We start from the raw sequence: 21,304 nt of genomic DNA, 5'->3' as shown, positions 1-21,304 counted from the left end.
CAACACCATCATTAAGTTCGCTGACGACACAACAGTGGTAGGCCTGATCACCGACAACGATGAGACAGACTATAGCGAGGAGGTCAGAGACCTGGCAGTGTGGTGCCAGGATAACAACCTCTCCCTCAATGTGAGCAAGACAAAGGAGATGATCGCGGACTACAAGAAAAGGCAGGCTGAACAGGCCCCCATTAACATCGACGGGGCTGCAGTGGAGCGGGTCGAGAGTTTCAAGTTCCTTGGTGTCGGCAAGTAGTCTTAAGGCTAACTTCATCTTTAGAACCATACGATCCTATGGTTCTAAGATTAACTTAGCCTTAAGATGCACAATCTAAAACTTTGTATTAAATCATATCAAATATGCAACATGTTCCTTGGTGGTCAATGGAAAATATCAGTGGAAGAATTATCTCCTACACATATCCTCTTAATGTAACTATTTCAATGTAACTATTATATATCAACCACTGTCTAGGTAGACTTTGCACCCGATTTTTATTTTATTGATTCAATGTTTACAAAGTGCTCAATGCAGCACAAATGGTACTGTTTGTTATTTTGCAGCACAAATGGTACTGTTTGTTATTGTATTTCACTTTCCTTTGACGTGGTAGTCATGTGGTTAAAGCAAAAACCCGGATTCGATCTCAGCTCTCACCTGAATAAACCAACGTTATCAGCAGCATCATATGTCACATGAGCTTGATTTGGACTCCGAACACAGTTTCTAAACCATCTTTGTAAATATCAGACATTAATTAGACGGTGTAATTGTAATGTTTTGTAATAATACAAACGTTGACACGCAATGGATAGAATGGAATGGAGAAGGTTGAAAATTCATTTCGAAACAGGGGCACATCAAATCAACATTGCAGTGTAGCCTACTGTACATAAAACACATTTCTACATACTCCTCTTCCAAGATCAAAAGTTGAACAAAAATAGACGCAGAGCAGGGCGGGGAATTAAAATCGCTAACACCAATGGTCCACTCCATATTTTGTGAGACACGACAGAAGCTGGTTTCCTGCAGAGGTTTTGAGAGGAGAAAAAAACCCGAGCGTGACAAAACATTTACCGAAATTATTCGACGAATTACTGTGCCATAACCTTGCAACGAAACAATTCCAACAGTCCAAGTTTCTATCCTGACGACACAGACTCAAATTAGCAAAGTGCGAGTAAAACGGTGAGAACGAAAGCTTCGAGAGCGACATAAACCCCAGCCAGCGGCAGCGGTCTCCATTTTAACTTCGAGTCCGATATATGCCTCACGTGTCTTGGACTGTCTCTCTCACATGACCCGAGTGTTTGTTCCCGTGATCAGCACTTCCATCTACGCGTCTGTGTCACTGAATATCACATTTTATTTCAAACCCTGATGGATATGCACCTCGAACAGAGTCTGGACACCGCGACAAGGTAATACAATTCCCTCCACTTCCTCTCCATCATGTATGGACGTCTCCTCTAGCAAGCGAAGGCCTGGCCTCCATTTTCTAGAAAACAGCCTGATTATGTGTAGTATAAACTAGATTCAATAAAGTGGTTTATTTTAGTCATCTTTTTGCACAGCTAAGCTAGAAAATCCAATTAGAAAAGGGTTACAGTATAGCAAACGACTGCAGCATTTCATGCAAACACGGTTATCTACGGTAGTTAATTTACAGTACTAGGTAAATAATCTAAATCTTGCTAGTAGTAGTAGTTAGCTAACGTTAGCTAACTAAACTAACGTTACCTAGCTAGCTAGGGCTATCCGTTTTGTTAACACTGAACTAACATTAGTTAGCTTACTAGATAGTTCGTTAGAGATATAACTTACAAAGTTAACTTGCTAGTTTACAGCTGGAATGTAGTTACTACATCCATTTTTGGACTTGTAAATTAAAGATGCACTATGTAGAAATCGCTCCACCATTTCCTGGTTGCTAAAATTATAATAATTCGCCTAATTTCAGTTGATGTGACAAAACAAGCAACTATAGTGTAGAGAATCATTGTACCGTCTAAACCGCAGTGAAATATATTTTCCATAACCAAACATATTGTATTTTTCAGCTGTGCAAAGCTGTCATCAAGGCAAAGGCTGGCTATTTTGAAGAATCTCAAATGTAAAATATATTTTGATTTGTTTAACACTTTTTTTGGTTACTACATGATTCCATATGTGTTATTTCATAGTTTTGATGTCTTCACAATTATTCTACAATGTAGAAAATAGTAAAAAAAATAAAGTAAAACCCTGGAATGAGTAGGTGTTCTAAAACTTTTGACCTGTAGTGTATATATATTTATTTATTTAACCTTTATTTAACTAGGCAAGTCAGTTAAAGAACAAATTCTTATTTACAATGACGGCCTACCCCGGCCAACCCCTCCCCTAACCCGGATGACACTGGGCCAATTGTGCGCTGCCCTATTGGGCTCCCGATCACAGCCGGCTGTGAAACACTCAGGGATCGAACCCGGGTCTGTAGTGACAGTGCAGTGATCACAAAACATTATTTTCCCTGTTATAGCCCAACTAGACGATAAGCCATTAAAGGCCTGGGGAAAGTTGTGTAATTTAAATAAAAACAGAGAGGAAGAGGCAAACTTTAAGCTACTTTGGTGAATTTGCAAGGCATTGCGTGATTCAGATTACCAAAACATCATATACCTGAGATCCTGAGTGGCGCAGCGGTCTAAGGCACTGAAAAACAGAACAACCCCTAATATGAGTATACACCTGCTCTTTCAATGACATAGACTGACCAGGTGAAAGCTATGATCCCTTATTGATGTCACTTGTTAAATCCACTTCAATCAGTGTAGATGAAGGGGAGGAGACCGGTTAAAGAAGGATTTTTAAGCCTTGAGACATGGATTGTGTATGTGTGACATTTGGAGGATGAATGGGCAAGACAAAATATTTAAGTGACCTTGAACAGGGTATGGTTTTTCACGCTCAGCAGTTTCCTGTGTGTATCAAGAATGGTCCACCACCCAAAGGACATCCAGCCAATTTGACACAACTGTGGGAAGCATTGGCGTCAACATGGGCCAACATCCCTGTGGAATGCTTTCGACACCTTACAGTGAGGGGAAAAAGTATTTGATCCCCTGCTGATTTTGTACGTTTGCCCACTGACAAAGACATGATCAGTCTATAATTTTAATGGTAGGTTTATTTGAACAGTGAGAGACAGAATAACAACAACAAAAATCCAGAAAAACGCATGTCAAAAATGTTATAAATTGATTTGCATTTTAATGAGGGAAATAAGTATTTGACCCTTCTGCAAAACATGACTTAGTTCTTGGTGGCAAAACCCTTGTTGGCAATCACAGAGGTCAGACGTTTCTTGTAGTTGGCCACCAGGTTTGCACACATCTCAGGAGGGATTTTGTCCCACTCCTCTTTGCAGATCTTCTCCAAGTCATTAAGGTTTCGAGGCTGACGTTTGGCAACTCGACCCTTCAGCTCCCTCCACAGATTTTCTATGGGATTAAGGTCTGGAGACTGGCTAGGCCACTCCAGGACCTTAATGTGCTTCTTCTTGAGCCACTCCTTTGTTGCCTTGGCCGTGTGTTTGGGGTCATTGTAATGCTGGAATACCCATCCACGACCCATTTTCAATGCCCTGGCTGAGGGAAGGAGGTTCTCACCCAAGTCCATTGTCCCTTTGATGCGGTGAAGTTGTCCTGTCCCCTTAGCAGAAAAACACCCCCAAAGCATAATGTTTCATTTACATTACATTTTAGTAATTTAGCAGACGCTCTTATCCAGAGCGACTTACAGTTAGTGAAAGGATACGTATTTTCTATTTTTTTCATACTGGCCCCCCGTGGGAAACGAACCCACATCCCTGCCGGCCAAACCCTCCCCTACCTTGGACGACGCTGGACCAATTGTGCGCCGCCCATGGGTCTCCCGGTTGCGGCCGGCTGCGACAGAGCACAGCTAGCACTGCGATGCAGTGCCTTAGACCACTGCGCCACTCAGGAGTTTCCACCTCCATGTTTGACTGTGGGGATGGTGTTCTTGGGGTAATAGGCAGTATTCCTCCTCCTCCAAACACGGCGAGTTGAGTTGATGCCAAAGAGCTCCATTTTCGTCTCATCTGACCACAACACTTTCACCCAGTTCTCCTCTGAATCATTCAGATGTTCATTGGCAAACTTCAGACGGGCCTGTATATGTGCTTTCTTGAGCAGGGGGACCTTGCGTGCGCTGCAGGATTTCAGTCCTTCACGGCGTAGTGTGTTACCAATAGTTTTCTTGGTGACTATGGTCCCAGCTGCCTTGAGATCATTTGACAAGATCCTCCCGTGTAGTTCTGGGCTGATTCTTCACCGTTCTCATGATCATTGCAACTCTACGAGGTGAGATCTTGCATGGAGCCCCAGGCCGAGGGAGATTGGCAGGTCTTTTGTGTTTCTTCCACTTGCGAATAATTGCACCAACTGTTGTCACCTTCTCACCAAGCTGCTTGGCGATGGTCTTGTAGCCCATTCCAGCCTTGTGTAGGTCTACAATCTTGTCCCTGACGTCCTTGGAGAGCTCTTTGGTCTTGGCCATGGTGGAGAGTTTGGAATCTGATTGATTGATTGCTTCTATGGACAGGTGTCTTTTATACAGGTAACAAGCTAATCTCAGCTCGTTACCTGTATAAAAGACACCTGGGAGCCAGAAATCTTTCTGATTGAGAGGGGGTCAAATACTTATTTCCCTCATTTAAAATGCAAATCAATTAATAACATTTTTGACATGCGTTTTTCTGGATTTTTTTGTTGTTATTCTGTCCCTCACTGTTCAAATAAACCTACCATTAAAATTATAGACTGATCATTTCTTTGTCAGTGGGCAAACGTACAAAATCAGCAGGGGATCAAATACTTTTTTCCCTCACTGTAGGTGTTCCTAATGTTGGGTATACTCAGTGTGTGTTTGTGTTTAGTTTTTTTTTATCATATCATATATATCAATAAAGGGAAACACTGTCCATTTGATTCTTGAAGATTATAACTGCCTCATGAGTTAAATGTGCTAAATGTAGAATGTCTCACCCATGTGGAAGCTAGGTGAATTGCAACAACAAATAGGCTGAATACAAACTAATCTCCCCCTTCCCCCGCACCAATTTCTTGCAACTCGGTGAGGAGGTTAGTGCTTTTTTAATACCCCAAGGATCCCGTATAGCATAGACCATGGTGGTTACCACCCAAGATTTACTTTCAGTTTTGTCCACCAATTTTGTTAATGGAAATATATTTTACAGAGATTTAGATTCCCTACACTATTCAAATTGAGCGAAGAGTGTGGAATTTTAGCAACCAGGAATTGACACAGCGATTTCTACACCGGCCACTTGCCTCAGTCTGCCATTGTTTGTTGTGTTTGAGGAGGCTATGACCATGTCTTTTAGTGACGCCGATGTAAGAGAGGGATCAGTGGTGTAAAGCACTTCAGTAAAAATACTGCCATCTCTAAATGCTTTGTTTGTAAATGATGTCTGAGCGTTGGAGTATGCCCCTGGCTATCCGTAAATAAAAAAAACAAGAAATGGTGCCGTCTGGTTTGCTTAATATAAGGAATTTGAAATTATTAATACTTTTATTTTTGATACTTAAGTATATTTTAGCAATTACATTTACTTTTGATACTTAAGTATATTTAAAACCAAATACTTTTTGACTTTTACTCAAGTAGTATTTTACTGGATGACTTACTTTTACTTGAGTCATTTTCTATTAAGGTATCTTTACTTTTACTCAAGTATGACAATTGGGTACTTTTTCCACTACTGAGAGGGATGGTGCTGTTTTCCCATCTTGACAACAGAAGCCGGTCTAGCTTTTGTTGTCAAATAGAAAGCAAAGATTTTTATAACCAACCCAAGATAGACCAGAGCCTGTTGTTTCCAATGGGAGCAAATTAATCATATTTTGTGGGGGGGCGAACCCCGAAGCGCCGTGCTCTACCAGCTGAGCTACAGAGGACCACATAGTTGGCAGAACAAGCAAGGAGATGGGAAGAGCCAAGCACGAGCTTGTGAGATCCTATTGTCGTGTTCTAGCATTTATTTGCGTATTTCCGTTAGGGAACGCCTACTCTGTGAAGTGTGCGTATGCAATAACTCAATTCGCCCTTTCACTCCTAAACAACGCAATACATTTTGGGGGGCCAAGGGTAAAGTGTACAAAACACAGTCCACTCTGTTTGTTACAGATTCTAGTTTTGGAAACCAAAAACTGTATGGAGATCAAATGTTTAATCAATGAGAACATTTGTAGAATCTTCTCGCACTGCCGGCCACTGGGGCTTCCTCTCATCACCATATTTGGTAGTGAGTGGAAACGCCAACCGGAGGCTTCACATTTTTACATCCAGTGAAATATCTGTGTAGAAAGTCTGCATTTTAGAATGTGATTTTGTATTGTGCCCAAATTATTTATTTGTGAAAAATGTTAAACTATGTTAAAACTATAATTTTGATGATATGGACGGTCAGTCATGGCATCCATAGCTCTGTCTATGAATTTGAGAGTGGTTACATTTCTCCAGGCCCATCCCTAATTTTTTACCAAATCAGAGGCGGGGTTAGGGCTGTTAAGGTGACCATATTAACACCACACTGGCGGTCACGAGTTATGAAGGCAGTCACATTCCATGTGACCATTTACTCACGGTAATTAGCCTTCTCCAAGTTCTGATGCTGATGGTGGTCATTAGTAGCCTACCAAACTTGCTAACTGCCTGGTACTCAGCACTCTGTTGTCCCACTAATCACTCTGACATTCATGCAAATGTATTGAAAAATCTAATCAAACTCTTCATGAGAGCCCATGAGCTCATGTTGCGCAACATTTCTATAGGCTATGCAATTGCATGAGAAAACAACAGTGATGGCCTCTTAAAAAGAGGAGGATCCCATCAGCTCTCTGTAGGCTTACTTTATTTATTTATTTATCAACTTTCCTAATATTTAAGTACATTGCTTCTCTTTGCAACTGGAGTGTAGCCTACCTGGCTGGCATGAAAATGAACCACGGAAAAGCGTCCTCCATTCGCCATTTTAAGTGCATAGATGACATGTATTTTTTTACCCTGCCCCATGTTTCGAGACAGGTGCATGATAATGGTCCATTCTAAATCAAAACAAATTTGACACGTACATTATTTATTATGTGTAAAGACTAGATTAAGTAGTGTGACAATATTAGCCTATCACTTGTAAATGATGCCCAGATTAAGGCAAGAAACAGCACATGCTTTTTTTGCGACCTTTTCAAATCATAGTCGCACACCTCATGTAGGCTAGTCCATAGACCTATATGTTTTGATAAGGTTTGTATCACAAATAAAGTGGCCAAATAACTTCTTAAAATGAAGCACATTCATCCGCTTTACGAGTGTAGAGCCTAACTGGCATACAGGCCGCTTGTGAGTTTCAAGTTTGGGGAAGATCATTTTCACCATAAAAATGCACCTTTATAATAAAAGCATCACATGCATAATTACATTTGTGTCACTTTTGAGAATGGGGTTTTCTTGCTAATGGAACATTTGCGCTTATAGCCTACTGCCCTGTGCGCATTGCGGCGCTTAAAATGTGAAGAAATAGACTATCAACATTTTAAGCTAAAAGTTCTCATCTGTTGCGTCAGGCTCATTGCTTAAAACATTTATTTTTTATGGTAGTGTTGTATTAATGTGGGATCTATCGCATCCCACAACTGTCCCAGACTATGTTTGGAATATTTATTTCTCGCAAAGAATAGAATAGGTCAACTTTTGTACTATGGGGGATAGTCGATTGACATAGACTAGTGCTTTTGCTGTTCATTAGGCCTACTCATCTTGTTAGCTGACTAAAGTAAATGTGGACAGTTCTTCCCATATCTTCAGTATGCGCCTCGGAATTGGATAAGGACGAGCGCAGTTGCGTCCCGGATGTGTCTGTCTTCACTTGTAGCCTGTGAGAAAGACCCGATCACGTGACGGAGAGCCATGTGAGTGATAGGTGCTTCGGCACGCAGCCGGGAGAAGGGAATTATAAATATTATATTCAGCCCAAGGGCACAATGGCCAGTGGCCGCAAAATGCATGGATTTTTTTAGGGGGGGCTACGGCCACCAAAGGGGACTATTTGAGGCATTATCAAGTGCTTGTCAAATTGTGAATGAGAGACTGATGAAGTGTGTGCAGCCTATGCAAAAAATAGAGCAGAGCTCATGCCTTTCATTCGACTTTTTTCAAATCATCATTAGTCGCATCATGCAGCCTTAGAATGTATTACAAATCTAAACATATAGCCCAACATTTGTATCACAACTAAAGTTGCATAAATAACTCTAAATTAAGCATATAGGAGTACCTGTTTCTTTGTTAACCGCTCAACACAGAATAGCCTCGTGCACACTCCCTCAAATCGTTTGGAGAAAATATTATTTCTATTTAATTCAGCTATGGTCAATTGTATTCTTCATACTATAAAATTGTCTAAAATAATGCCATGGAATTCTAAGCAAATCTTGTCTGCTAAATGAACTAGTGTAGCCCACAGCCATATGGCATAGCCAGATCAGTCCCTAACATAAGGACAACTCAGACTATGCTATTCTGTTCTTCTGAAATAGACTACATTTTCTTCATATCATGTTTCTTTAGACCTGTCTGAAATCAATAATGGATTTATTGTGATGGTGTAGGCTATATTACATGGATTTATTATAATTTTTAAAATGTAGATGTTCCAAAGGTCTACATCAGTGGCTTGTAGGCTATGTGTGGAAGCCAGGAAATGCTAAAATGTGTTTGTTAATGAAGTCAATTACCGTGAGACCGACCAGTTATTCGCTTGACAATCAACGGGCTGACAATTTCATGACCGCCACAGCCCTAGGCGGGGTGAACACTTTATTGTTTCAATTGAAGGATTCTAGCTTTAAGGCTACCTTGACATCAGTAAATTGAGTTGCCAGCTTATGTTACTATTTTGTGAATGTCATTCATAACTTATCTTTGCTAGCTAGCTAATTGGCAAGCTTTCTACTTTTCACTTTCAATGCAATGGCATGCACTAACAATGATTAGCTGTCAGCTGGATAAATGATGTATGCACATCTGCTCTTGACATATCTTGTTGGAATATAGCTGAAAATGTAGTTAGCTAGTGTATTTGTACTGCCATATCCCCTACTCTATATTAACCTTGTCAGCTAGACCTTGCTTGCCTATGTTTAGAATTTCTCCTTGTTTATGTCCTCCTTAGTCACGAAAAACAAGAGGAGGAGGTCATCCAATTAGAAGGTAAGAATTTGATGTTGGGTTGTGTGTGCCATGGCACAGACGTTCACCATTCTGACTCTTTCATACATTTCAAAGTACTGACATATTTCAGACATCCTCTTGAAAAACCTGCTACTTTAAAAATCAACCAAAGAACAGACTAAAAACACATGCCCAAGTGCCAAATTGTTTTAGGACTAGCTTTTTGCAATGAGGCTCCTTGCCTCACTAATTTCTCGTCAAAGGATATCTGGGTGTTATTTTTCTCTGCTATCAATCCTCTCATTCCACTGTCCTTCTCTCAGGAGACGGGGGAGGGGAGCAGACTGCTGTTACCATAGGCAGTATTCAGCAGGCCCAGGCATTCGCGGACCACAACATTCAGTACCAGTTCCGCTCTGAGGGTGGTCAGGTGGGTGTCTCGGTGAACAGCGTTTTGGCAGTTTTCTGGTGGGACATTCCTAATTGACATATACTCTAGGAACATTCCTTATTGACACTGATTGCTGCAGTGGTCTTACTCTGTAGACAGTGCTGATTTTAGAAACATTGAACTAGCTGAATTCACATAAGTCTGTTTTTACTGTATGGGGGCAGTTTACTGCATCACTCAGTAGAGCAGGGATGGGCAACTCTGGTCCTCAGGGGCCGGAGTGGTGTCACACTTTCTTCCACATCCCTAGCAAACACAGCTGATTTTAAACTAATTGCATTCTAAACTGAACACCATGATTAGTTGATTATTGGAGTCAGGTGTGTTAGCTGGGGCTGAGGCAAAAGTGTGACACCAAGCAGGCCTCAGAGGACTGGAGTTGCCCATCCCTCCACTAGAGAATCAACCGCATCACAAAATGGAAAACCCTGCCTATTCAACACTAGCCTCTCCGTTGAATTGAGAGCCTTGTGTGCGTTCGCTTTGAACCCAGACAGCAGATCCGGCCAGGACACTGATATAGGCCTACAGGTTTGGATGTAGCATTGGGTCGTCAAATTGGTTGGTTAATTGTCAATGTTTACGTCTATGCTTTTGTGGATTATCAGAGTGGATGTTATCTTCGCATAAACCAATTTTTAGGTGAAGGATGAAGCTAGTTTGAGCTGGTCCGTTCGCTGCTCATTTGGAGTACACACAGCTGGTGTGAGTGATCATGTGATTCCAATCCCTTTCCTGGTTTGTCATGCGGCTGGTGTCACATGTTAGTCAGGAGGCGAGTCACATGATTAAGGGGTACAAAACCGGATTATTTTGAAACAAACAAGTGTTTTTCTGGACCTGGCTGTTTTTATATTGAATCAGGCACATTCTGCAATATAATCATATGTTGGGTGTGTGGATCACTTATAGGCCTAGCAGTATCATTCGATGTGCAAGGGCTTAAATACTATAGCCTAGGGTTTGAACCTCAATATGAGGTAACCAACCTGCAAGTACTGAAAACACAAAGTGACATTGAAATGACAGTGGTCAGGCTAGAAGGCATCCCAAGCTCTTTCTTGTAGAATTAATGACTCCAGTTTCTCTGTCTCTCTCTCTCTCTCTCTATCTCTCTCTCTCTCTCTCTGTCTCTGTCTCTTTCTCTGTCTCCCTCAGGTGACTTACCGCGTTGTCCAGGTAACTGACCAGCAGCTGGAGGGGAGAGACGATGGGGGAGGGCCGGTTAGCGTGGTCTCCACGGCCGCCTTCCCCGGCGTTCCTCAAGCAGTGACCCAGGTAGGTACCAGAACACCAGGAACCAAGGCCGCTACTGTTACTCCCTTACAATAACACAGTTCCTAATGGCTAACGAGCGTGACATACTTCAGTAGACATTCATGGTTCAATCAAACTATTGATCGTTATACAAGTTATCTGTATATTTTTGTTATGCACGAATCAGGACACTTTTATATATGTCACTTGTAATGAATTATTTTTCAAGTAATATCCATGTTGTACGTTAGTTGTCAGTAGGGCTTGCTAACCCTTCCCACCTTGTCCCCCGTCAGGCTGTGATCCAGAACCCTTTCAGTAATGGGGGTAGCCCCGTGGGAGAGACGCTGGGAGGGGAGACGCGCTTCGCCTACTTCTCACCTACGGCTGTGAGCGATGGCACTGTGTCTGTGCAGACCACCTCCGACCCCACACAGGCCGGGGGTGAGTCAGCGCTACCGCTACTTCTAACGCTAGGCTAGCAGTCTTCTGAGGGAAAAATACTGTCCCTCATTTTTGGTTCAAGTCCAAACAGACATAAAGAAGAATGACCACTTATCAAATTGACATTTGAGTACCATGACACAGTGCTGACTGAGAGAGATTAACTGTTCATCCCCTCAGCCACGAGGTTTGTCTCATTGCAAGATTCCTGTGTCACTCACCAAATTCTCCCTTAAGAGTTTGTCACTGAGGTCTCCAACCTGCCCCATTTTTTCTTTCTCTCTCTTTCGTTCCCGTGTCATCTATTCTCCCACAGGTCAGTTCTACGTGATGATGACCCCTCCTGACGTCCTGCAGACAGGCACACAGCGAACCATAGCCCCGCGCACGCACCCCTACCCTGAGTGAGTATCAACCACACTGCTTCTTACTCTCCTCCTATGTCCCTCATTTTGGGGGGACTCTGAAAGGAGAGCCCATGCACACAGCAGTCTGAGCCACTCCAGATGTTAAGCAGTCAAAAACCTACCTACACGGTCCTTACGTTCATCTTCCACAAGCATGTCAGACATGTTTTCCATGTAGAACTAGCCTATACGCCTAGGTGTTATGCGATTTTTCAGAGCTTCTAAGAGTTTTACTTTACTTTGAGTCTGAGATGTATCCGTTAGACTGGAAACTAAAAGTCACTGATATTGACTATTGAAAAAATAGTGTATTGACTATTCTCTCCAAAAACTGAAAGTAAAGTTGAACTGAATCCCCCTATTCCCTTCCATAGAGATTTGGGTTGAGCAAGAGCCAGACCTGGTCCTGGGTCAGACAGCACTGCGTGTGTGTGTGTGTGTAGTTTCCTTGAGCACTCTGCTGTTCTCTTGGGATGGGATGATATCATCACAGGGGTGTTGTGTTAGTGCATGTCCCTGTCCTTGTTGCCATGGTTTCCCCCTTCCTTGCCTACTTCCTCCTCAGTTGTTTCTCTTTCACAATCATTAATATCATTATCATGTGATTAAGCTATTCTCCTCAAACCACTCTGAATGAGTAACACTGAATCAAAACCAAACTAAATGATCTCTCATGACAAATTCATGATTAATGATATGTGTGTCAGTTAATTCATTTGACATTAGTGTTCTGGTTAATTTAGGAAATTAATGTAAATGTGCGTATTATTTTTCTATAAAGGCATACGCCATGCCCAGAGCCAAGGGGTGGGAATAAATTGGAAACATGCCCATAAACTGAACATATAATCTAGAAGGGAGAGTGCCAGGCAAGTGTTTGAATATGAAACGAGGAGTTGTGTGTTTGTTATGAGCTTGTGTTTCAAGGGTTCTGCACATAAGGGAAATGGTTTGGAAGAATAGGTCCAAAGTGCTTTTTTTTTATTTTTCATAATGCCATGCTTGTTTTGCCATCCAGAACGAGCACATGATCCTCTCAAATCTAATTTGTTGGACTAAGTGGATATGCCTTGCCTTGTCATTTCCCTGCCTGTATGTGATGAACTCTTATTCTCGGGCCTGTGGAACAACATGGAGATTTTACACCTCTTATACTCCGAAAAAATACATTTACAATATAGCTTTGGGTAAAGGGGATGGCCACCAATTTGCACACAGTAAGGTGTTGGGGTATGGTTTTGTTATTAGGACTGATCTTGACTCTTCCCAAGTTCTTAAGGCTGCTTGGGGCTTTTGTGTGGGATGTTCGTACAAGACTAGTCCAATTCTAGTTGTCGGGCTGCAGTGATTCCCCTAGTTCTCTTTGGCTACCAGTAAAGCTTTTATATACTTCACTGATAAATGTACAGTCTAAAAGGGCTGGATACCACTGCAGTGTGTGCTGCTGTCTAGGGAGGACTTGTTTTTTCTGTGGTTTGCCATTCAATTCTCCCTTTCCATATGTTTTTCTTGTGGGTGTGATAATTTGTGTATTTGATTTGTTCTTACATCAACAATGCATAAACTAATCCATGACTGAGCATATTTGATCTGTGCAAATAAATGAAATTAAATGAAAACTTCCACCGCTTACCTGCCGTTCGCAGAGACGAAAACGAGCTGCTGCAACATGACGGTTTAAACTGGTGAGGACAACTTCCACATCCCCCCTCCCCATGCAACCAATGAACCAATCAAATTAGGCCTAGATCATATACCACAAAGAAGAAAGAACAATCATACCACCTCCTTATTCCCTTTAGTACAATTCCCTAGTGAATATGTTAGACCCTTGATGTGATTTAAGCTACATTTAGCATTGGAAGATGTGTGTACTCTTTGATGGTAGTCCTGATTGCCATGAGTTGTTTCTGTTCTGTTCTGTAAGACCTTGAATAGCTAGGTTAAAGTAAAAACAGTCCATTTTGATTTAGCTTGCTTTTTAATTGCTTTTACTCATTAGATGTGGAAAAGGTAAGTGCACTGCGTGAACACCAGCCATTTTGGTTTAATTTATGACACAATTCATTAGACGGATTAAAGCTTTGTCAAGGTAAGTGCTGTCGAAAATTGTATTAGTTTACTGCCGCGGCCCTGCGCATCTCGTCTCCAGTGCCTTCGTGAGCTCATCTGGCTGTCACGTATGAGGAACTTAATTAAAGAATACCTAGCGGAAGACACACACACACACACACAAGGAGAAACAGTTGTCATTAGCCTTACTCTGGACACCAATGTGACAACATCGCAATTTAGGACCATAATGAAGCCCGTGCCTTAGAGACTCTCTGGGGTATAGCGGGGAAGGGCACGTACACCTCCGACACCTCCAAGAAATCTGCCTGTCCAGACGGCCGTCAGTAATACAGTAGTTCCAGTCACTGCGTCTCGCTGTCAGCCCCAATGATGGTGTTATTACCGCATATGCTGCCACATACGGCTGCTTCAGATCAGCACGGCTGCCCTAAGGTGGTGCTTGGCGGCCCCCCCTGCAGAGTACGGCTCTGGTGCCTGAGTGGTGTGTAATTGTAAAGGGGTCAGGTGCTTTGAGATAGTAGTTCTGGTGGGGAATTTTTGCACTGGATTAGTTGCGTGGAGCGCTGCAGTCTGAAGATTTTTCTTTTAGGAAGAGTTGCACCTGTTTGTATGGAGGTGGACTGAAGACTCCCGGGTTTTGTAAATGTGTGAAATGTTCTATTTGTTTGTGTCTGTAGGAAAATGGATGGCCCACGGACACCCAGAGATGAAAGGAGGAGAGCTCAACACAATGAAGGTGAGCAAAGGGAAGGGCGTACATCACCCACAATCCTCCCTGATTAATGTTCTCTTAGAGCCAAGATATCTTAACCATGCAACTCAGTGCTTTCCTTCTGCGTTCCAAGATACATTACATGGCCAAAAGTATGTGGACACCTGCTCATCGAACACCTTCTAAAATCACGGGCATTAATATGGAGTTGGTACCCCCTTTGCTGCTATAACAGCCTCCTCTCTTCTGGGAAGGCTTTCCGCTAGATGTTGGAACATTGCTGCGGGGACTTGCTTCCATTCAGCCACGAGCATTAGTGAGATTGGGCGACTAGGCCTGGCTCGCAGACGGCGTTCCAATGAATCCCAAAGGTGTTAGATGGGGTTGAGGTCAGGGCTCTGTGCAGGCCAGTCAAGTTCTTCCACACCGATCTCAACAAACAATTTCTGTATGGACTTTGCTTTGTGCACGGTGGTATTGTCATGCTGAAACAGGAAAGGGCCTTCCCCAAACTGTTGCCACAAAGTTAGAATGTAATTTTATGCCGTAGCGTTAAGATTTCCGTTCACTGGAACTAAGGGGCCTAGGCCAAACCATTATTCCTCCTCCACCAAACTTTACAGTTGGCACTATGCGTTTGGGCAGGTAGCGTTCTCCTGGCATCCGCCAAACCCAGAATAGTCAGTCGGACTGCCAGATGGTGAAACATCATCACTCCAGAGAACGCGTTTCCACTGCTCCAGAGTCCACTGCTCCAGAGTCCAATGACAGATAGCTTTACACCACTCCAGCCAATCTTAGGCTCGTGTGGGGCAGCTCGGCCATGGAAACCCATTTCATTAAGCTCCCGACGAACGGTTGTTGTGCTGATGTTGCTTCCAGAGGCAGTTTGGAACTCGGTATTGAGTGTTGCAACCGAGGACAGACTATTTTTACGCGCTTCAGCACTCGGCGGTCCCGTTCTGGGAGCTTGTGTGGCCTACCACTTTGCGGCTGAGCCGTTGTTGCTCCTAGACGTTTCCACTTCATAAAACAGCACTTGCAATTGACTGGGGCAGCTCTAGCAGGGCAGAAATTTGACGAACTGACTTGTTAGAAAGGTGGCATCCTATGACGGTGCCACATTGAAAGTCACTGAGCTCTTCAGTACGGGCCATTCTACTGCCAATGTTTGTCTATGGAGATTGCATGGCTGTGTGCTCGATTGTCAGCAACGGGTGTGGCTGAAATAGTTGAATCTACTAATTTGAGGGGGAGTCCACATACTTTGGCCATGTACTGTATGCAATATATCTTGTTGAATTTCTTTTTAAATGAGGTGCACCTTATGATGTTTTAATGTTTCTTTTTTTATGTTTGAAGCCAAAGACATTAAGTGAACAATATATAATTTTTCTAATTCAAACCCAGAGACTTCTCAAATCCCTCTGTAGAAGCACTTTTTGGGAATTAAATGTTGTATATCAACCAACCACTAGAGGGTACTGTTGAACTGTCAGATGTTCCCACAATGTCACATGTCTAGCTAAGTGACTATTCAAGGCATACAGAGAAAAATATCCACGTAGACACTAACCACTCCCCATATGTAACCCCAATGTTCACTCCCCGTATGTATCCCTAATGTTCACTCCCCGTATGTATCCCTAATGTTCACTCCCCGTATGTATCCCTAATGTTCACTCCCCGTATGTATCCCTATTGTTCACTCCCCGTATGTATCCCTATTGTTCACTCCCGTATGTATCCCTAATGTTCACTCCCGTATGTATCCCTATTGTTCACTCCCCGTATGTATCCCTATTGTTCACTCCCCGTATGTAACCCCAATGTTCACTCCCCGTATGTATCCCTAATGTTCACTCCCCGTATGTATCCCCAATGTTCACTCCCCGTATGTAGCCCCAATGTTCACTCCCCGTATGTAGCCCCAATGTTCACTCCCCGTATGTATCCCTAATGTTCACTCCCGTATGTATCCCTAATGTTCACTCCCCGTATGTATCCCTAATGTTCACTCCCCGTATGTATCCCTAATGTTCACTCCCGTATGTATCCCTAATGTTCACTCCCGTATGTATCCCTAATGTTCACTCCCCGTATGTATCCCTATTGTTCACTCCCGTATGTATCCCTAATGTTCACTCCCGTATGTATCCCCTAATGTTCACTCCCGTATGTATCCCTATTGTTCCTCCCGTATGTATCCCTATTGTTCACTCCCCGTATGTATCCCTAATGTTCACTCCCGCATGTATCCCTAATGTTCCCTCATATGTTCCCTATTGTTCACTCCCCGTATGTATCCCTATTGTTCACTCCCCGTATGTATCCCTAATGTTCACTCCCCGTATGTATCCCTAATGTTCACTCCCCGTATGTATCCCTAATGTTCACTCCCCGTATGTATCCCTAATGTTCACTCCCCGCATGTATCCCTAATGTTCACTCCCCGCATGTATCCCTAATGTTCACTCCCCGTATGTATCCCTATTGTTCACTCCCCGTATGTATCCCTAATGTTCACTCCCCGTATGTATCCCTAATGTTCACTCCCCGTATGTATCCCTAATGTTCACTCCCCGTATGTATCCCTAATGTTCACTCCCCGTATGTATCCCTAATGTTCACTCCCCGCATGTATCCCTAATGTTCACTCCCCGTATGTATCCCTATTGTTCACTCCCCGTATGTATCCCTAATGTTCACTCCCCGTATGTATCCCTAATGTTCACTCCCCGTATGTATCCCTAATGTTCACTCCCCGTATGTATCCCTATTGTTCACTCCCCGTATGTATCCCTATTGTTCACTCCCCGTATGTATCCCTATTGTTCACTCCCCGTATGTATCCCTATTGTTCACTCCCGTATGTATCCCTATTGTTCACTCCCGTATGTATCCCTAATGTTCACTCCCCGTATGTATCCCTAATGTTCACTCCCCGTATGTATCCCTAATGTTCACTCCCCGTATGTATCCCTAATGTTCACTCCCCGTATGTATCCCCAATGTTCACTCCCCATATGTATCCCTAATGTTCGCTCCCCGTATGTATCCCTAATGTTCACTCCCTGTATGTATCCCTAATGTTCACTCCCCGTATGTATCCCTATTGTTCACCTCTTTCTCTGAACCTGTTCTGTGTGTCTCAACAGTTGAGAGGCGGCGGAGAGACAAGATCAACAATTGGATCGTCACGCTCTCCAAAATCATCCCCGACTGCAACATAGACAGCACTAAGACGGGGGCGGTAAGTCACTCTGTAAGGCACTCTCAGCAGCTTTGTCTTGTGTGTGTGTGTGTGTGTGTACACATTTTAATATACTTGTGAGTACCAGAAGTCTTCACAAGAATAGTAAACCGACTTAAATTCAGAGAAGTGAGGACATATTGCCGGTCCTCCCTTGTATAAAGGCTATATTAGGCTTAGGGGTTAGGTTAAGGTTAGGCTTAGGGAAAATATGATTTTGAATGGGATTCAATTGTGTGTGTGTGGTGGGGGTGGGGGGGGGCAGGCAGTTTGCATTCATTTAAACACCTGTGTGTGTATTGGTATTTTATTAGGATCCCCACTAGCTGTTGCGAAAGCAGGAGCTACTCTTCCTGGGGTCCACAAGGCAGGATGTCTTATTGAACTCTTCTCTCCTTCCCCCAGAGTAAAGGAGGCATCCTGTCTAAGGCGTGTGACTACATCCGAGAGCTCCGTCAGAATAACCAGAGGCTCCTGGACGGTGTCAAAGAGGTGGCGAGAGTACAGGTGGACAACGAGCTCTGCAGACAGCAGGTAAAACAGCCTAGAAAGAACGCTATCACAAAGAATCAGAGGCCTAGCCTGGTCCCGGATCTGTTTGTGCTGTCTTGCCAACTGCTATGGTCATTGTCAGGCCAAACATAGGAGTTGGCAAGACCACACAAACATATCTGGGACCAGGCTATCACATTCTGCGAACAGAAAGGGTTAATGTTCAAACAAATGAAGGCGTTTCATTACATTTAACGTTCATTTTACGTTTGACAACCGAAGTGCCGTTTTTACATTGTCAAAATGAAGTTATAGCATAGATTTATATGGAGAGTGTTTTGACTTTCATTTCTTACTGAATCCCAAAGCACCGTTCTTCATGTCCTCATTCTAATGCTCAGAAGCGAACAGTCTCCAGTCCTGTGGGGGAGAGAGAGGCAGTGAGTGTGTGCTAGCCCAGAGGAGAAGCTGAGATGATAGTACAGTACCTTGAGATTTAAAACAGATGGATGTTATGGCCAGGATTGTCCAAAACTTTTGTTGAAAAGTTTATACAACAGACATTTCTGTCTAGTTCTAGAATCATTGAAAGAACAAGTGAGGCCTAGAAGTTGACGTTGCATTTTGCTAAGTTGCTGCTCATTTATTGATTACATTGAGGTCACCCATTGTTGTTCATTGGCGGACATTGTTTGTTGTTTGTCTCAGATCGAGGAGCTGAAGAATGAGAATGCCCTTCTCCGAGCGCAACTCCAGCAGCACGGCATCGAGAGCGTGGGCGAGACGCCGCCACAATGAACGAGGGAGACTGGGAGAGCGGGATTGGTAGAAGGAAGAGGAGGATGAGGCAGACTGGAGATGACACATAGGAACAGAACAAAACGAACGAGCTACTGAAGAATCACTCCTTTTCACAGTCGCAGACAGTTAGACAGTCTTCCCTGGCCTCATCTTTGAGGCTGCATCCGAGACTCTTGGCAGGCTCCTGCTGCTTTGTTGGCTGCACTTGACTGATCCAGGACCAGTCGAAATGACAAAAGAAGCCACCGTGTAGACAATAGACATGTGTCTCAGAGAGAGAAGAGGTCGCAACCACCAGAGAAACCCTCTGCACAACTCCTCCCTCCCTTTCTATATTTATTTAGTTCTTCACCTGTGGACTGTGACGTTGGAGATTTTATTGAGTTACGTTGTTGTTTTCCCCCATTCTCTTCAGTCATGTTCTTAATTTAACTGTCGTTATGCATTTATTTTAGTCTGTATTTGTGGTTGAGGTTCATATTACCATTTTGTTACGTTAGCGGTTTAAAATTTATTAGTTATTGTATTGTTAACAATATGCCTGGAGAGACTCATTTAGAAAAGCTCATGTATCCTAGAGGAATAGATTATGTATGAGTGTGGTAGGCTACCAGCCAGTAGAACAGAGAACACGGTACAAATAAACTGCTGAATTGCAGCACCATGTGAAAGAATGCCTTGATAGTTGGCAATATTGTTAGGTGTTTTCGAAAGTGACACCAATATACAGTTAGCTCAAAGTATTGGGACAGTGACACATTTTGTTGTTTTGGCTCTGTACTCCAGCACTTTTAAATTACACAATGACTATGAGGTTCAAGTGCAGACTGTCAGCTTTAATTTGGGGGCATTTGCATCCATATCAGAGTGAACCGTTTGGAAATGACAGCACTTTTTGTACATAGTCCCCCCCATGTTAGGGGACCAAAAGTATTTGGATAAATTCACTTGTGTAATAAAGGAGTCAAAAGTTTAGTAATTGGTCCCATATTTCCTAGCACACAATAATTACATAAAGCTTGTGACTCTACAAACTTGTTGGATGCATTTGCTGTTTGTTTTGATTGTGTTTCAGATAATTTTGTGCCCAATAGAAATCAATGGTAAATAATGCATTGTGTCATTTTGTAGTCACTTTTATTGTAAATTAGAATATAATATGTTTCTAAACACTTCTACATTCATGTGGATGCTACCATGATTATGGATAGTCCTGAATGAATAATAATGATGAGTGAAAGTTAGAGGCACAAATATCATACCCCCAAGACATGCTAACCTCTCACCATTACGATAACAGGGGAGGTTAGCATTTTTTTGGGGGGGTATGATGTTTATGCCTTTTAACTTTCTCACTCATCATTATTCACGATTCATTCAGGACTATCCGTAATCATCAAACACAACCAAACAAACAGCAAATGAATCCAACAAGTTGTAGTCACAAGCTTGATGTAATCATTGCATGCTAGGAATATGGGACCAAATACTAAACTTTTGACTACTTTAATACACAAATAATTGTCACAATACTTTTTGTCCCCTAAAATGTACAAAAAGTGCTGTAATTTCTAAACAGCACCTGATATGGATAAAAAATACCCGCAAATTAAAGCTGACAGTCTGCACTTTAACCTCAGTCATTATATCATTTCAAATCCAAAGTGCTGGAGTACAGAACCAAAACAACAAATGTGTCAATGTCCCATTTACTTTTGGAGCTCACTGAATCTCAAGGATGCAATTTTGCTGTACCAAGAGGAATAGCTGTGCTTTGCCCAATATCAATTTACATTGCTAGCATTAACAGTCCTGTTTTAAAATAGCATCCATGCAACGTTATATAAATGTTTCATGTTGAAGTAAAGCCAATGGCCACTGGCGTTAGTGGGAAAATAAATGGTAATTAATTTACTTTGTACCCTGGCCCTTTTCTACAATTATGCAATTTAATACACATCCTCTTTAAGGCTGGTTTGAGACTGTGGCCGGGTGAGATTGTAGGGCATCTGATAGACCACTGATACTGCCTCGGAGAGAAAGGTTGACCTCTTGAAATGTCACCTGACATATAAAGTGAGTGTAAATGTATATGTTTCGGGGTGGAACCTGTATCACAGGCTGCATCCGAAATGGCACACTATTATTT

General features: G+C 42.6%; 1 protein-coding gene across 6 annotated transcripts; it reads left to right on the top strand.

The window, feature by feature from the left end:
• The first annotated feature begins 147 nt into the window (after positions 1-147).
• Positions 148-20,130, top strand: LOC121558158 (upstream stimulatory factor 2). Of its 6 annotated transcripts, none has more exons than XM_041871628.2 (11): positions 148-1,425; positions 9,264-9,301; positions 9,589-9,692; positions 10,872-10,991; positions 11,267-11,414; positions 11,731-11,818; positions 13,468-13,506; positions 14,575-14,633; positions 17,768-17,874; positions 18,268-18,396; positions 19,063-20,130. In XM_041871628.2, the coding sequence occupies exons 1-11, from the start codon at positions 1,385-1,387 to the stop codon at positions 19,150-19,152; spliced, it is 963 nt and encodes a 320-aa protein (XP_041727562.2). In that variant the 5' UTR covers positions 148-1,384; the 3' UTR covers positions 19,153-20,130. The 6 variants fall into 6 exon arrangements, with proteins under 6 accessions (XP_041727562.2, XP_041727564.2, XP_041727561.2 ...); XM_041871627.2 differs by having other exon boundaries at positions 151-1,425; positions 9,586-9,692; XM_041871632.2 differs by having other exon boundaries at positions 153-1,425; positions 17,768-17,862.
• Positions 20,131-21,304: the final 1,174 nt, after the last annotated feature.

Source organism: Coregonus clupeaformis, unplaced genomic scaffold (assembly GCF_020615455.1).
Source record: "Coregonus clupeaformis isolate EN_2021a unplaced genomic scaffold, ASM2061545v1 scaf0640, whole genome shotgun sequence".
Lineage (NCBI taxonomy): Eukaryota > Metazoa > Chordata > Actinopteri > Salmoniformes > Salmonidae > Coregonus > Coregonus clupeaformis.
This window is presented reverse-complemented; position numbering and strand designations above follow the sequence as displayed.

Excerpts from the sequence above, each read along its gene's own strand:
- LOC121558158 (XM_041871627.2), top strand. The coding sequence starts at position 1,385 with ATGGATATGCACCTCGAACAGAGTCTGGACACCGCGACAAG. Across the intron at positions 9,693-10,871 it reads TCCGCTCTGAGGGTGGTCAG|GTGACTTACCGCGTTGTCCA; the intron begins GTGGGTGTCTCG and ends TGTCTCCCTCAG. Across the intron at positions 11,415-11,730 it reads CGACCCCACACAGGCCGGGG|GTCAGTTCTACGTGATGATG; the intron begins GTGAGTCAGCGC and ends ATTCTCCCACAG.